Source organism: Staurois parvus, unplaced genomic scaffold (assembly GCF_062004578.1).
Source record: "Staurois parvus isolate SC_StPar_1 unplaced genomic scaffold, SC_StPar_1.0 ptg000025l, whole genome shotgun sequence".
Lineage (NCBI taxonomy): Eukaryota > Metazoa > Chordata > Amphibia > Anura > Ranidae > Staurois > Staurois parvus.
In genome coordinates this window covers 6,224,318-6,242,500 of record NW_028317821.1, presented here as the reverse complement: position 1 = coordinate 6,242,500, position 18,183 = coordinate 6,224,318, and the positions used below count along the sequence as shown (strand labels likewise).

The following is an 18,183-nucleotide window of genomic DNA, read 5'->3' as shown; positions in this document are numbered from 1 at the left end:
CAGGACACGCTTTTTCTACGGCAATAGTAATTTTAGTTAGAAGTGTTTAGCAACCACTTTTACGACATGGTACCAGATATATGCGGCATCTAAGAGGTGGGCCCTAAACCTGGCTGCCACATATATGTATTTTTGTGTTTGTGGACGCACCGCTCCCAGCAGAGACCAGGCTCTCAAACTAACGATCAAGAACTTTGAATCTCAGTTCCCAATCATATCTATCTATATAACAATTAAGGTAAGGGTGAAAAGGTCAAGGTCAGTATATTTTAGGGAGGGTTTTAATACAAAGGGATTTTTTTTTAAATAGTGTCAGTGTGTTTTAGGTAGGATATAAAAAAAAAAAAAAAAAGCAAAATGCGCACCATTGTTTCTGGGCCATACAGCAAACAATATACACATACATTATACTGCCGAAAAATAGGGACACCCCTCCAAATCATTGGATTCAGGTGTTCCAATCACCTCCATGGCCACAGGTGTATTAAATCAAGCACCTAGGCATGCAGACTTCTACAAACATTTGTGAAAGAATGGGTCGCTCTCAGGAGCTCAGTGAATTCAAGTGTGGTACTGTGATAGGTTTCCATCTATGCAATAAGTCCATCTGTGAAATTTCTTTGCTACTAAAATATTCCACGGTCAACTGTTAGTGGCATTAAAACAAAGTGGAAGCAACTGGGAACAACAGCAACTCAGTCACAAAGTGGTAGGCCACGTACAATGACAGAGCGGGATCAGCACATGCTGAAGCGCACAGTGCACAGAAGTCACCAACTCTCTGCAGAGTCAATGGGTAAAGATCTCCAAACTTTGTGTGGCCTTCAGATTAGCAAAACAAAAGTGTGTAGAGAGCTTCATGGAATGGGTTTCCATGGCTGAGCAGCTGCATCTAAGCCTTACATCACCAAGTGCAAGGCAAAGCGTCGGATGCAGTGGCATAAAGCATGCTGCCACTGGACTCTAGAGCAGTGGAGACGTGTTCTTTGGAGCGACCAATCACACTTCTCTGTCTGGCAATTCAATGGAGATGTCTGGGTTTGGCGGTTACCAGAAGAACGGTACTTTACTTACCTAACTGCATTGTGCCAATTGTAAAGTTTGGTGGAGCGGAAATTATGGGGTGGGGTTGTTTTTCAGGGGTTGGGCTTGGCCCCTTAGTTCCAGCGTAGTGAACTCTCAAGGTGTCCGCATGCCAAGACATTTTGGACAATTTGATGCTCCCAACTTTGTGGGAACAGTTTGGGGATGCCCCCTTCCTGCTCCAACATGACTGCACACCAGTGCACAAAGCAAGGTCAATAAAGACATGGATGAGCGAGTTTGGGGTGGAGGAACTTGACTGGCCTGCACAGTCCTGTACTCAACCCGACAGAACATCTTTGGGGTGAATTCGAGTGGAGACTGCGAGCCAGGCCTTCTCATTCGACATCAGTGCCTGACCTCACAAATGCGCTTCTGGAAGAATGGTCAAACGTTCCCATAGATACACTCCTAAACCGTGTGGACAGCCTTTCCAGAAGAGTTGAAGCTGTTATAGCTGCAAAGGGTGGGCCAACTCAATGTTGAACCCTACGGACTAAGACTGGGATGCCATTAAAGCTCATGTGTGTCTAAAGACAGGCGTCCCAATACTTTTGGCAATATAGTGTATGGGGTATTGCTGCGATTATCAGGAGCAGGAAAATGTATTTTGGGTTGTACTCTTTTGGTAAGTTATGGCAATAGCAAGAAATATACAGTTTTTTCTTTGATAAGAAAATATATATATATTTATATTATATATAAAAATCAGGAAGTATCTGTTAGCATTTACCACCAAATGAAAGCCCAATTTGACCTGTAAAAAGAAAGATAGTGGTAGTTCATTGAGCCTTCCTATCAGTGGTAATTGCTTGCTCGTACTGGATGTATGGACAAGTAAATATACTGGCAGGTCAGGGGGAGACCTGCATGGCACCAGCAATCACTCCACAAACAAAAAATAATAAATGCTCATATTTTTTTTTTACCAGCATAAAAATGTGCATTTATTATTTTCTGCAAATGGTGAACTTATCCTTTAACTTTTGCATTATCATATTACACTGGTTTATTCACAAGGTCAAAATTCATCCATATTTTGATGTTTTGCAAAGTGCAAACAAAGCCTAAACATATTGTTAATTTTTCTGGAATAGTGCAGGGAAGGTTTGGAAATGCCAAGTCTTTAGTGTTGTTTTTGATCTCTTTTGGAGAGTTTTTAGAACTTCTTGCGATCATCAGGACAGGGACTGTTCGTCATTTTTTTCATCTGGAAAAGAGATGGGCTCTAATCTTATACCAATTTATTCAAAACTTTACAAAAAATGTGACTAAAGAGTTTTACTTTAATATTAACTTATAGCTGAAATGGAAAATTTGTGTACCTTACAGAATTACCTGGAGTATGAAAGCTTCCTACAAAGTGATTTTATTTCCAACAAAGGCTAGCCATATACATAGATTTCTCTAATTTGTTAACTGGAGATAATCCTAATAGATTCCTTCATCTCCCCTATTGTATTCTGGCATGCATCGTCCACAGCTTTCTAAATACCTGAACAGGGACTGGATGCAATCAGTGGCCGGCCAACAATTTTCCACCTAACTACATTAACAAAAGTCAACTAAAAAAACAAAAACTCTGTCAAGCTAGGTGATGCTTACCGGGCTACACACAGCTAGTATTTGTGAGAATATCTAATACACAGTTGTACCTACCCAACAAGTCACTCAGCCATATTGCCAGATCTTCCTGCATTGGTACCAGCGTGGCTGCATGGCGCACAGCCAGCCACTGATCGTACTGAGAAACATCAGACAGACCTGGACCATGTCTGGGAGTCAACGGACTTCTCTGACTCAATAGCAGATCATCTCCAAACCAAACCTGCAAGGACAGAACTACAGTCATTTGGAAGTCACCAGTTTACTGTATGTGTTAGCTGTCAGCATTTTCTTTTTTTTGAGTTAGCCTGTGACTAAAGCTTGCAATCTACAAAAAAGGAAAAATTCAAACTGATGAAGGAGCATTGTCATTGCTGGATGGAAATTCAGTCCTTATGTAAATTAAACATACTATATAGAAGGATGACAACATACCTGAACTGAGTTATGCATGGTTCTCTGAAAACTGTCCTCTTGTTCTAAACAACAAAAAAGGTAACACAAACATTATTACCCAAAACTAGAAAAAGGTGCTATACATAAACTAAAAAAGTAACACCAGCATTCTGTCAGTCAATGCTCTATCTTTGCAGACAAGAAACACTTACTAAAGGGCTTATTTATAAAGTAGTGAATGTGACTTTCACCAAATATTCATTGCAGCTGCATCTCCCTGTTGCAATTATTTTAGATTACTGGGATTATAAACCACTTATGAATGGAGAACTTGTGGTGCCGCTCCAAGCCGGAAAGAAGAAGAGGGTTAGCCCACCGGTATACAGAAGGAGAGAGCCAGCATCCCGAAGCGCTTCCAGTGGCTCCAATGTAAAAGAGAAATGGATGCCGTTCCAACCAACCCAATTAGTCAGATGTAGGAGATGGCCATAGCCGCTACTCCAACCATTCCATCTGACACGGCTGAAACCATCTCATAAACCCATTGGGCTGGTTAGAGATGCGTCCGTTTCTCTGTCACCTGTGAATGTTACATTTATTTCTCTATGATTATGCTCTTAAGAGCTAAATTCCAGGTACAAAAACCTTCATTATAATATATTCCTCAAAAGCGACAAAGGATACAAATCAAATTTGTATGCGACCAATTCCTTTGCAAACCCAGATAATACCTTGTACAAACAGGGGTGAAATACAGTAACTACAGTGCTGTATATAGCCTATACAGGGAGCAGAGTTGTGGAAGGAACCCAGTACTAATTATAGGCTGCCTGCAGAAAATCACAGGGGAAAAGGGTGGATACAAGACCAGACACCTTGCACAAGGAGAGAGCGCAAAAATTACCTGTTTGTTTTTTGTTTTGTTTTTTTAAACAGGAAGCTCCTGTGGAGAAGCAAAATTTCACACTGGATTACTGAGCAGATCTGGAAGCAATACACAAAGCACACCAAGATCCCAGCAAGATTCCCTTGTATTTAGACAATATTTGCTTATCTTGAAGTTCAGCTTTACATACACCAGACTGCAGTTAGAAAGTAGAAAATCTTAATGAGAAGAAAAAAAAATCATGTCTAAAAAAAAAAAAAAAAAAAACAAAAAAAAAAACTCTTTCCATAAAGAGTACAGTTACTGCATCTTTGTCCTTTAAAAAAAATCAGAAAATTTATGGTGCCTTTCTCTGTATAACATAGGCAGCACAGCACCTAGTGGCAAAAAAGGGTCCCAGAAACATGGACTGCCCATGAGACCTCCAGTATTTCAGGAATGGAACACTAAGGACTGGTGAGGAATATCTAACATGATTTTCCACACCACTTCTGAGCGGATGAGGACATCATAGACCAGTAAGCTATGCTACATTAGTTTGTCCCTGTTGACACTACTATTCTACTCTCTTCCTATTCCTCTGGCTTGTGTGTACTATAAGAAGAGTCATGCTGTTTTTATTATAGGACATGTCTAGTTCCACATTACAACCGTGGCTGAAGTTATCAAAGAAAAGTAGTTTATTTTTTTTCAGGAAGCAAGCAGAAATTAAGACAAAAAAAAGGGAAGGCTAGATATGTAGTAAACTTGGACTTTGCTAAAGCATTCTCAACAATTAAAATTTGTAAAATGAAGGTCTACAGGGTAAGGCTAGCCACACACAAGCAATTTCGGAAAAACAAAGTTGGGTTTTCGAATGGTTAGTGTGGTAAGAATATTCCACCATAGTGATGAAAAAATTGTAAGGAGTAAAAGGAGTAGTATGGAAGTTTTTTCTTGATTGAACAAAATTCTGTGAATGTGGTTTTCATTCAAGAAAAAATGTACATATCGTAATGAGTGTGTTCTAGGCACAAAAGAACAAAGAATAGCCACTGCCCCAATCTATAACTGGCCTTCACAGCAAGGAGCACAAGGAAGGGCGATGCATGTTAAACAATAAAAAGGATAAAAATCCCAGCTCAACTTACCGACCAGCTTGCAAACAAACCGAATTGCCCTGTTTAACAGTACGTGTTAAAAACAGGGGTTTAGTTAGCACACATTTGCAAATACATGCGTAAGCTGCAGAGCCTCTTCACGGCACCCCAATATTCTGCAGTTCCTAACTCTAAATTTTGAGAGCCTCCATAGTAGAACAACATGCATAAATGAATAGACTGAGGGAAAGTGAACCTGAGGGAGCCCACCCCTCCTTAAAAAAGGTACAGGGGTGCACTGGACACCCAGCATATAGCACAAAGGCAGCCAGGGTGTCCAGTGCACCCTCTCACCAGCATATCAACCGTACCAAAAAATTACACAAAAGAAACCCCATTTAATACGCCTGAAATAGCAGTCAAGTAGCAGGTCTATAAAAATTTTGAAGGGCTTTCACCCTAAACCAATTAACTCAATGATGGCAAGATCAATTGCACCGATTAACTATTTTCAAAATTTCTACTGGAGTATAGCCAGTTTTAGAACATAAATGAACAGAAACCTGGCTTACAGACTGTATTTGGACAATAGTGATTAGTAATTCATACTCTAAATGGTCCAAGGTTGTTAGTGGTGTTCCCTGAGGTTCGGTTTTTGGGTTGTTACTTTTAACTTACTTGTAAAGCTAAAGAAAATAAATAGGAGAACATTTGTTAGTTTTTACATTTAAAATAAACTTGATAGGTACCTATTTTTATGTGTGTAACCCAAGTATACATGTTACATCAGGCCCCTCACCGATATACACATTGTTTCATGTATTTATGCTTTTTCCCAGATAACGTATTTAGCAAGCAGAGCAAAAAAACTCACCAGGTGTTCAGGAACTTCAGTTGCACATTTTCTGCTCAGAATCCACACTTTATGCCTTTAACACTGTGATCCATGACCTACAAAAGGAAACGAAATAGAGATGCATCAGTCAATTCCCTCTTAATATTACACAAATATTTATTGTACTACTGTTTTATAAGATAAAGTACTCTGTCAGCATATATCTATCAGTATTTAGAAATAAGAAAAAAAAAAAAAAAAAAAAAAAAGGAAGGACAATACTGTCTTCCTTCCTTTTTTGATAATTTACTAATGAACATAAATACAATTCGGATTATAAAAACTACATGTATTATCTGTTTCCTTTTAGCAGGAGGTAGAATATAAGCAAAGAGCATACCACTTGAATACCACAGGGCCGAGAGGTCATCTGTGAGCACACAATTAACAACCATCTCCATCAAGTACCATTAGGGTTCATTCAGAAACACAGACTACAGCTGGGACATTCCAATACAGCTGGTTCAAAACAGTTAAAAATAAATAAATAAAAACTTGACTAACAAAAACCTGAATTATTAAAGTTAAAGCCAAGGAACTAGAACAAAGACATACTGTAGATCTGTAGTGATACTTCTACTATACAGGTGAAACTCAAAAAATTTAAATATCGTGCAAAAGTTCATTTATTTTAGTAATGCAACTTAAAAGATGAAACTAATACTGTATATGAGATAGATTCATTACATGCAAAGCAAGATAGTTCAAGCCGTGATTTGTCATAATTGTGATGATTATGGCTTACAGTTCATGAAAACCCCAAATCCACAATCTCAGAAAATTAGAATATTGTGAAAAGGTGCAATATTCTAGGCTCAAAGTGTCCCACTCTAATCAGCTAATTAAGCCATAACACCTGCAAAGGGTTCCTGAGCCTTTAAATGGTCTCTCAGTCTGGTTCAGTAGGAATCACAATCATGGGAAAGACTGCTGATCTGATAGTTGTGCAGAAAACCATCATTGACACCCTCCATAAGGAGGGAAAGCCTCAAAAGATAATTGCAAAAGAAGTTGGATGTTCCCAAAGTGCTGTATCAAAGCACATTAATAGAAAGTTACGTGGAAGGGAAAAGTGTGGAAGAAAAAGGTGCACAAGTAGCAGGGATGACCGCAGCCTGGAGAGGATTGTCAGGAAAAAGCCATTCAAAAGTGTTGGGGACTTTCACAAGGAGTGGACCGAGGCTGGAGTCAGTACATCAAGAGCCACCACACACGGACAGATCCTGGACATGGGCTTCAATTGTCGTATTCCTCTTGTCACTCCTGCTCCTGAACAACAAACAACGTCAGAAGCGTCTTACCTGGGCTAAAGAAAAACAGACCTGGTCTGTTGCTCAGTGGTCCAAAGTCCTCTTTTCTGATGAGAGCAACTTTTGCATCTCATTTGGAAACCAAGGACCCAGAGTATGGAGGAAGAATGGAGAGGCACACACTGCAAGATGCTTGAAGTCCAGTGTGACGTTTGCACAGTCTGTGTTGATTTGGGGAGCCATGTCACCTGGTGGTGTTGGTCCACTGTGCTTCATTAAGTCCAGGGTCAACGCAGCCATCTACCAGGAGATTTTGGAGCACTTCATGCTTCCTTCCGCAGACGAGCTTTATGGGGATGCTGACTTCATTTTCCAGCAGGACTTGGCACCTGCCCACACTGCCAAAAGCACCAAAACCTGGTTCAATGACCGTGGGATTACTGTGCTTGATTGGCCAGCAAACTCGCCTGACCTGAACCCCATAGAGAATCTATGGGGCATTGCCAAGAGAAAGATGAGACATGAGACCGAACAATGCAGAAGAGCTGAAGGCCGCTATTGAAGCATCCTGGTCTTCCGTAACACCTCAGCAGTGCCACAGGCTGATAGCTTCCATGCCGCGCCGCATTGGGGCAGTAATTGCTGCAAAAGGGGCCCAAACCAAGTACTGAGTACATATGCATGCTTATACTTTTCAGAGGTCCAATTTTGTTCTATGTACAATCCTTGTTTTATTGTTTGCATGTAATATTCTAATTTTCTGAGATTGTGGATTTGGGGTTTTCATGAGCTGTAAGCCATAATCATCACAATTATGACAAATCACAGCTTGAACTATCTTGCTTTGCATGTAATGAGTCTATCTCATATATTAGTTTCACCTTTTAAAGTTGCATTACTGAAATAAATTAACTTTTGCATGATATTCTAATTTTTCGAGTTTCACCTGTATAGTTTAAAAGCTTCCCTTCAAAAAAATAATTAAAGTAACAATCATCTTCTAAAATCAGGTTACATTATCTGGGATTTCTGCCTCTCATTTAAAAAGCTAAAATGGTGGAGGGATCCCTACAATGACAAGTTGATATTGTGACATTGGAAGGAGATTTACTCTTCAATGCACACAAGATAGCAGAATTCTTTACTTACCTGTAAAATCCCTTTTTTGGAGTACATCACAGGACACAGGAGAGTACACGATCTATGAATGAAGGTGGCAAAGCTATCAATCATCCGCTTATCCTGCACTCTTAGATTGCTTTCCGTTCATAGAAGCTATAGTACTGCTTCCATGAATGGCAGAGCTGGGCAGAAATGGTGTGCATAGTCAGACTCTCTTACTGAGAGCCTGTGACAGCCCTTTAGCTGTATAAACCCCAGCTGCACCAGAAAATTACAGTGATGTGGGTGGAGAACAGAGGAGAATTACTATTTACAGGAGAGGAATCAACACAAGGGGCACATCCTACCAACTGTAAGTTATGTCCCTTGTGCTGGATTTTTCAGTTTCTGAATTTGGCTGCGCTTAGGCTTACAAGTAACAAAAAACAAACAACTGATAGGGACTTTACAGGACTGCCTGTAGAACTTTTTAAATTAGGTTGGTGTCCACTGAGGTCTGAACACCCACTTGGTAAAACTTAGCAAACATAGGAGCAGAAGACTAGGTTGCCACCTTGGGAAACCATGGCCTAAATTTGAACAGCCCACAAAGCACCAACACTTCTTGTGGAGTGGGACTTCACAAAAAAGGGAGGAACCCTACCTTCAGGTCATACACCCAATCAAGAGGCTGCCTATCCCCTCCGGGACATTCAGGTAACACAAACAGGGCATCAGATTGACAAATCAAGGTAGACCTGTGCAGTCCTAACTATATCCAAATAGTGGCAAGCCATATCCTTAGTGATTACCTTAGACAAAAAGGAATTCCATGGTCTCAACACAATCTTTTCCTTGTGAAGCACAAGAAACGGCTCTTTACAAGACAAAGCTGCAAGATCAGAGACACCCCCCCTAATCAACGCAATAAGCAGCAGAAAGGCAACCTTCCATGATAGGAGAGGGAGAGAAATATCCAGAATGGATTTGGATTCTGAAGAATTGACAGCACCAGACTGAGATCCCAAGAAGTTAGCAGGGAGCGTACTGGTGAACAACAAGGGCCAAACCTTGAACAAAGGCTCTGATAAAGGAGAAGAAAACCAACAGTTTCTAAAATAGCACTGCCAGGGCTGAAACCTGAAGTTTTATATTCCTCAGGGGTAAGGAGTTGTCCAGTCCCGAATAAAGGAAAAATAAAGAACACCTGTACCATGGAGCATTTCCTAGGATGAAACTTTCTCTATTCACACCAAGCAAAGCATGCTTTCCACGTGAGGTGTTAAACTATGCTTCCTCCTCATCCAACCAAAGAAAGATTGGTAGGGGAAGATCACAAGCTATATTTCCTATGTGGATGGAGACCTAGACCACTTACAGGCATCTATCTGCTGATCCTTATGGATATCTAGCTATTGCAATACAGTGGAAAAACAAGTTGAGAATTCCTCCTCGGACAAGAAGGTCCATAGAAACAGAGCCCGAAGGAGTCTGCAAGAAACTAGTTGTGTGTGTGGAGTGTAGTTTACACTGGTCCAAAATCTCCCTGGTGCCAGATATACCATGCCTGCAAAGCCCACAAAGAGGCACAATACTCCAAATTTGGAGGAAAAGCACCAACTAGGGGAGGAGAGGGAAGCCTCCCAGTGTCCCACCTGCTGGAACATTGGGGTACCCCGTCATACCATGGTCTGTGCGTTAGGAGCTCTGCAATACACTTCCTGCTCAGCTGGTGTCCTCAGTAAGAAAAAGGGTTTCAAGATGGCATGTCCAGTGTGGTCTGTAGGCTGCACGTGCACAGCAGCACGGGCTGGCAGGGCCACACCTGCATGGTAGCGCTGCAAGTCCACACCTTGGCAGCAGGATTAGCCAAGAATGATCTCTCCTGGGTCTTGTAGTGTACAAGAAAAGGAAATTTAAAATTACAGCTTTGAAAATAAAAGAAAAAGAAGGGTGCCACACTTACATAAAACCACTGCTGTTAAACACATGCAATAATCAGCAGAATCATACAATGCCAACAAAGCTCTGATGGAGAAAAAGTCTATTGTATACATTGACATTTTTTGGCCGTCATCCAGCGGTCATTTCATAATTGTCCAGCGATTGGGGCATGTGTGCAAATGATATAATGCTATTATGCAAGACACACTTTTGAAACTACCGTAGTAGTAGAATAGTAAAACTTTTGATGGCTGGATCATTTAGTACACCCAACTGCACGGAGTAAGAGGTGTTCATAACAGTAATTAGCAATAGGGTATCGATTTAAATTACTGCTTCCACAAAGCTGGTCAATTTAGCTCGAGAGAAGTGAAACCCCACAAAAATGATGGTTTTGTAACCATTGCTCTGCAAAATACATCACCGTTTAGCTATGCTCTGTGCTAAACTTCCAAAATACTTTAAAAGCACATTTTTTTAGTCTACCTAAGTGGTTAAAAAATATGTGCTGTGACTTGTTTCCTTACAGAACACAGTGACAGTAGCATTAAATTGTGCACATCTGAGAAGTCTCCTGAGACGATCATTATTCCCTCACACTCCAGAAGAAATGAAGAACAGACTGGCCATTCAGGCGCTGCACACTGGAAGCCTTAACATGACACAAGGGAATGGAGCATTCCCCTCCCCACTGATCTGGAAACATGCATGTCACTAAACTCCCACTCAAGCTAGCAGAGCATATGAAATCTGAAACCCAGGGGTCAAAGATTCCGCTATGGAACAGGGGTACAATAATTCATCTGTTCTAGTAGGACAGGCTCCCATGGTTGATGGCATGTTGGATCATTACAGTACAAAAGGCAAAAAAAAAATAAAAAACACAACTTAACACTAAAAGGATGGAAAATGAGCTCATGCAGGCCTGATTTACTAGAAGGTTGTGCAAGAAGATTAGGCAACAGCTGGAGTGAAATACCAGTCAGATAAAGCTGCTAAACATGTACAAATGGTCTGTTTTCATGCATTGCATTTCATGGTAATCTGTCTGTTCCTAAGAAACTCTCTGGCAGGCACTGACCCACAAGAAGCATGCAACAAAGTCAGGGACCTGCATATGGGCTTCAGGTAATTTACTCAACGTGTGAAAATTAGTGGGCCAGCATAACAGCCAATCAGCATTTTTGGGAGGTCAGCAACTGTCTCGGTGTTTCCAAGTTATCAGTGTTTCAATAATGCTACTCACTCAGTTTACTTTAATCTAAATTTTCTGTAATCTACTGTTGCTAGAATTCAGTGAGTACCTTACAGGGTCACTGGGAGTGTACATCCTGTACTGTGTAGCTTCCTTCCTCTCTGTTTTTGGAATAATGTTTAAACTTCCCAGAAATTTTTTAATCTGATTGGTGGCTGGAAGGAACTTATTGGTAATGACTTTTGGTGACCTTAAGACTTTCTATATGTGAGGAATAACAAGAAGCATGAACTGAGTGGGTTTGGTAAGCTCTCTCAGATCACTAGGTTAGGGGCCGAGGGTGCTGATGCACTACAGATTGATTAGTTTCAGATTGATTAGTTAAAGTGGAAGTAAACTCCCACTGGAAAATTTTACCCAAGTACAAGTAAGCTTACCTGTAGGTTAAATGAATATCTCGTACAATGTGCACCGTTTACGAGATATTCTAGGGAGCAGCAGCTGCCGATGCCACCATCACATGCGCTCTGAAGGAACAGCATACTGGTGCCGTTCCTTCAGAGCTCTGTGCCGTGGCTGTGACTCCTGCACGCATGTGCGGGAGTGACGTCCTCGCAGCTCGGTCAATCAAGCTGCCAGAGACCGCAAACCCAGAAGGAAGACCTGTCAACAGAGACAGCTCACCACTGGAGGGCTTCGCTCTAAGGTAAGTCTTTCATAATTGCACATTATAGCATTACCTTGCGGGGAGAAGATTTTTAAAAACAATTTTTGTGCAAGTTTTTCTAAGCCTGTAGACTTTACCTTACACATTAGCCGTGTGTGGGGAACTGTGTCAACCGCTTTTTGGAAAATCCAAGTATACCACGTCCACCGCCACCCCTCTGTCCAAGGTTTTGCTCACCCCCTCATAAAAAGAAATCAGATTTGTTTGACAACGTCTGTCTTTTATGAATCCATGCTGTCTGTTGCTTAAAATATTTTTTTCCAGCAAGAACTCATCTATGTGGTCTTTTATTAAACTCTCCAGTATCTTCCCAACTATAGAAGTTAAACTAACAGGTCTATAATTACTTTTTAAATATTGGCACCACATTGGCCTTACGCCAATCCAGTGGTACTATGTCAGTCATTAAAGAGTTCCTAAGAATTAGAAACAATGGCTTTGAAATGACAGAGCTCAAGTCTTTAAGGACCCGTGGGTGTATGCCATCCAGTCCAGGTGCTTTATTCACCTTTACACTGTCCAAATTTTTTTGGATCATATCAATAGTGAGCCAATGTGGATCATCTAGAGCTGTGTCAATACCATGCCCATTATGGACAAGACGCAGTGATTCATATACATTCAAATCTCAGAATATTGAAAATTTAAAATCGTAATGAAATGAATCACACGTCTACACTACATCAATGCATTAAAGAGAGCAATAGAGAAATAGGTTGTGTTCGAATTTAAAAATAAGCCATCAGTGAACCTCTGTAGCTGCTTGTACTGTGAAGTAATTTATTCTAAATAAACTACAATAATCATCAGAAAGACTCTAAAGTCTAGTTTCAGTTAATTATAGCACCTTACAACAGCAATTCTCAACCAGGAATTCCATGGAACCCTGGGGCTCCTCCACAGGTTATTAGGAGTTCCTCAAGCAGAGGTATACTAGGTATACAAAAGTTTTCTATTTTTTGCATACTCGGCTTTACGACAGCACGGTTGCATACATAGTTATAGCAGTGCATAGTCATTCTGTTAAGGACCAACCGGTGGTAGCCTCTAGCGCTCCACAGACCGGGATTCCCCAGGGCGTGGAATCTAAGCCTCGACCTGCTTGTTCACCAGAGCCCCTGATGGTGGGGATGGACTTGGAGCAGGCCGAAACCAGGTCGCGGCCCCTGGGTGCAACCAGCTGTGGTAGAAGCACTTGCCGGTGGTACATAGCAGGTGAAAGCCTGATGTGAGGAGGCGGAGTGAGCGAAGACAGACAGGCCAGGTCAGTAACGGTGGAGGCAGGACGGTACAAGCGGCAGGCAGAAGGATAAACGGGTCACAGGCCAGGTTCGGTAACAGGAGATCAAACATACAGAATTAGACAGGAGAATGGTCAGACAAGCCAGGGATCAGAGCAGGAGATAGTCAACAAATCAGGGTCAGGCAGGGTCGGCAACAAGGCAATCTCTCAGGAACACAGGGTACAGGAAAAGACCATACGGTAATTTGAGCACAGTCAGAGCCTGTTTAAATCGGGCACCCTGCGCTCTCATTGGTGCCAGGCGCACATCCGTGATCGCGAGTGCGCATGCGCGACCGCCGTGGGTGCCCAGGTCCTAGTGCCCGCACGCTAGTGCGCCCCAGCATACCGCTCATGCGCAGACCCGTGCGCCGCGGTAAAGCCTGGGGTCCCTGACACATTCGTGTCCACGGGAGGCTGTATGATGCACCATGGCTGCCCAGCCAAGAAAAAACATGCCAGCATCTCAGCTGCCAGTGTGCAAGGACCAAAATAGAAAAATAGCTGAGATTTCTTTGCCTTTTTGAAGACACATTTCTCCACAATGATTATAGCTAGAGATGTGACTGGAGGCTGATTTTAAAGGGCTTTTACTACTTGATCAGAATATGTAAATACTTGGTCTGGGCATGGGTTTATTTTTACATTATATTTTAACTAAAGTATACCTTTATAAAGAACCATCACTCTATGAGAACCTGAAAAAGTAAAGGTGTCAGTGATATCAAAAGTAATACCTCCACCTGCCAGATTCACCCAACACTGCAGAAGAGCAACAAAATGTAATTGAAAACATACAGGATACTTTGAACAGTAATCTCTAATGTTTTATCGATGCCACAACCTATGTATGACTTTAAAAGAAATTAAATCAGTTACATGTGAAATACAATAATCACAGAATTTAGATATCAAGTCTCTTCAATAAACAATGACAATACAGGGAACAATAACATAATCAAAGGACGTCTAGTCCTGTGGCTGGGGCAGTAGCTATTCATTGCAGTGGTCTGCGTGGGTGACTATTGAATGGAAAACATTGCAATATTACAGCCAGGCATGCAATGCCAAGGAATTTCTCCACTAGAAAACTGCCCTGTGACATTTCATAAACAGAGCTTCTTTGTAACAAAATATAATTTCAGTATCAATATTTCCATGAAAAACATATAGAAATAAATACCAAATTCTTGCTTAGGCAAGCTGGGCTTTCAAGATATTTCATAGTCGGGTGCGTCCATAAGAATGAAGAATTGTGTCTTCAGGGCATGCTTAACAGATAGGAATTTTAAATCAAAGCTCAGGGCTTGCATTTAAAAAAAAAAAAGGAAATATGTAATGGTTTGGGGTCAAATATATTCTATTTTTTTTTTTTTTAAGTTTGACTGAGGTTTTAAAGCTTTTGTAACCATTTATATATAATCTTTATTATACCAAGACTATTTAATAGGAGAATTTACTTGGGTCACAAGATTCAGACATCTTTTTATGTCCTTTTCCATCTTTATAAAGTTCCATTACCTTGTTACGCAGGACGTTTGACAGTTCTTTTCTGATCCCCATGGCTCAGTATCTAGCCTAGTCAGTGCTTCCACGTAAGAGCTAACAAACTCATTGACTATTTATACACGGACACCAATTGCAATTTAAAAAGCCACAGATGTGGGACATTAACCCCTGTACGCCGGCCGCACACAAATGTGTGGCCTTCCGATGTCTGGGCCTAGATGCCGAGCGGCCGCACATTTGCGTTCAGGTAAGAAAAAACATATGTGCTGAGTGGTGCGCGCTCCCAGCACATATGTCCGGTGCTCACGGAAAGGTCCCGGTCTGCTCTTTCGATCGGGACCTTTCCCGATCATGTGACCACCGTGACGACGCATCACGGCGGTCACATGATCCCTAAACCAAGCCCCGCCTCCTGGCTTCTGAAACTCTTAAAGGGCCGGGAGGCGCCGGCGGGAAGGGGTTAACCTCTAATTGGCATTTTAACACGTGTGTGTCACCTTGTGTGTCTGTACCAAGGCCAAACATTCCAGGGTATGTAAACTTTTGATCATGGCCATTTGGGTGATTTCTGTTATCATTATGATTTAAAAAGGAGCCAAACTACTATTTGATAATAAATGGATTCATATGATCATCATCCTTCAATAAAAGAGCATTTTATGGCATGATCAGTCATATTTTCAATATCAATGCCAAAATTTCACAATTTCTGTCAGGGTATGCAAACTTTTGAGCACAACTGTATATTGCAGCTGACCAATTATTAGAAGTGGTAGCTGCATTTGTTTTCTTGTTCAGGCTTCAGTCCAAAGACCATCTGTGTACAGAATGCCTCCAAGTTGCCTCCTACATTTTACAGAACATTACAGCACTGCAGACTGACAAGAAAAACGAAGGTTTAACCACTTTCCCTCCTGAGGATTTACTCCCCATGCTTTGGTTCACTTAGGCTACGTTCACACTAGTCTTGTGTGCAGGCGGCAGAGAGGCGTTTGAGAAGCGTTTTTACCGCTTCCCAAACGCCTCTGCCAATTCTGCACATTACAGCACATGGTGCTGTTCTAACGGGAGCGTTTGCGTCGCGGCAAAACGGATGCCTCTGGTCGAGTCTTGAGGCTTTGAAGCCTCCTATTCTCGTCTATGGAGCCGCTCCGCAAACGCCCGGCCGGCGTTTGCGGTGCGGTTGCGGAGCGGTAACACCACTCAAACTGCATTATAGGCGTTTGTGGGGCGTTATTAACGCTCGGCAAACACCTAGCAACCGCCGCTAAACCGCGCATGCGGCGTTTGCAAAGCGTTAAAAACGCTCCGCAAACGCCGGACCAACGCTTGCCAAACGCTATAGGGGCGTTTGGCAAGCGTTGGCAAAACAGCCTAGTGTGAACAAGCCCCAACACAGAACAAGTATGTAGATAAAGAAATTGTTTGACTATTGCTTTCTGGATATGCATTATACTGTATGTCCCAGAAAGTACTAAAGCCAAAGTTTTCATCCTCTGAACAAAAATGAAGACAGAACAATGAGGCCATTTCCTATTTTTATTACAAGCTACAAAGAGTGAAAAACATGTCAGTCTCGGTGGCTGTCAGAGAGCAAAAGGTTTGTGTGTGAAGGATGTGACTGATCAGGAAAAGGTTTCTGGAAACAAAAGAAATCATTGTCTTACTTATGAAATCTTTAAATAAGCAAAAACGGCTATGGATAGATGTGTGGATAAAAATATTTTTAAACCTGAACTCCAGGTACAATCTTTACTGCATACTTGTATTGGTCCAGCTTGGCACAATGTAAATATGCAGATCTCATATCTGAGGGTCCACTGAGGATGGTGACAAATCACTGTAATAGGCAGGGCTTCCATATTAAAAACTGACCACAGTAGATCATTTGCCCAGCATCACCACTAAGCACACATCACAGGGATGTTCAATTTATATCACCGGGCAGGTAGTTTTTTTTTTAACCTTTAACTGGGCAAGCAGCAGGGCTTATCTGTCAGGTGGAAGCATTCAAGTGGCTGCACTGCCGCCAGATTCCAAACAGCCCACTGTGGTGCCAGCCTCCTCTATGTCTCCCGAGCTCCACTTGCCCATCTGAGGCCTCGGACCAATTAAGCGAGTGCTGGCAGGTATAGGGGAGAGTAGACACATCCGCTCCCCTCCCCTTCTTGTCTCAACCCGGAAGTGATGTGATGTCACTACCAGGTCCCTGTTGACAGATTTCCCAGCCATCGAGGCCAGGAAGGAATGTAATGCAGAGCAATATGCACTGCATTACATCCAGTGGAGACATGCAGGGTCTAAAAGACCCTGGATGTCTCAAAGAGAACCTGTCACCAAACAATCATCACATAGGGGACTTTTTGCTCCCTATGTGATGAAAAAAAAGAGAAAATTTTTTTTTTTTCATATTTGTAAAAACACAAAACCCCCTTCCACAATAACATTTTCAAGGCCCCTCACCACCACATATGTAAGCATTTACAAACATAAAAGTACTTGCTGGGGCGCCTACACATGAAGACGACGATTGCGATACACATTACATATCGCCATGTACGCCAGAATGAGAGCACCAGACCTCCTCCATAACACTAAACTGATGATAAGGGGCTTTAAAAGCATTGCCAATAGAAAATATAGGGTACTAAAGTGTATTGCCATTTCACAAGTGCATGTAAATTTAGGGTTTGACATACTGGATATCTATTTACTAGATGCAACCTCCTCTTTCAAATTTACAAAAAAAAAAAAAAAAAAAAAAAACGGGTAATTTGTTGTTTTTTTTCTGCCCTAAAATTACCTTAAGTGAATTTTTTACCAAAATTTTTTACCCTTTGGTGATAACATTGTGTGACATAGAAAATTGGAACTACCACTATTTTATTCTCTAGGGTTTCTCATTTCAGAAAATATATAATGTTTTGTGCAAACTTCAGGCCTTAAATGATTTTTTAAACGTGTGCAAAAAACGCAAAAACGACTGGCAGTGAAAGGGATAAAGGATAAGCCCAACAATCCCTTTCCTGACGAGCACCCAATCGGTGCTCATTACACTGCAAGGTCTCTCCCCTCCCTGCTAGTCTCCGTGTGTGGTGCTGGAGACAGGCACAACAGTAAAATCAGTCTGTATATGTAGTAAAGCATGCTTGTTATACTCACTGTGGAACCTAAGGGGTTAATCCTCTGCACTGCATAAAAAGGCTGTTTGATCCTGACTTCTCTGATCCT

The 18,183-nt window shown here is 41.6% G+C and overlaps 1 protein-coding gene across 2 annotated transcripts in view; it reads right to left on the bottom strand.

Annotated features, from left to right (window-relative positions):
* The window catches only part of GAS2L3 (growth arrest specific 2 like 3), a 37,961-nt gene that overhangs the window by 14,837 nt on the left and 4,941 nt on the right, over window positions 1-18,183 (bottom strand). Inside the window, exons 2-5 of one of the 2 annotated variants that reach the window (XM_089694226.1) lie at window positions 5,924-6,000; window positions 3,989-4,027; window positions 3,124-3,167; window positions 2,743-2,911 (exon numbers count right to left, since the gene is read on the bottom strand). In XM_089694226.1, the coding sequence (XP_089550352.1) occupies window positions 2,743-2,911; window positions 3,124-3,141 (187 nt within the window). In that variant the 5' untranslated portion in view covers window positions 3,142-3,167; window positions 3,989-4,027; window positions 5,924-6,000. The remainder of the gene's footprint in view (window positions 1-2,742; window positions 2,912-3,123; window positions 3,168-3,988; window positions 4,028-5,923; window positions 6,001-18,183) is intronic. The other variant, XM_089694219.1, reaches the window with a different exon arrangement.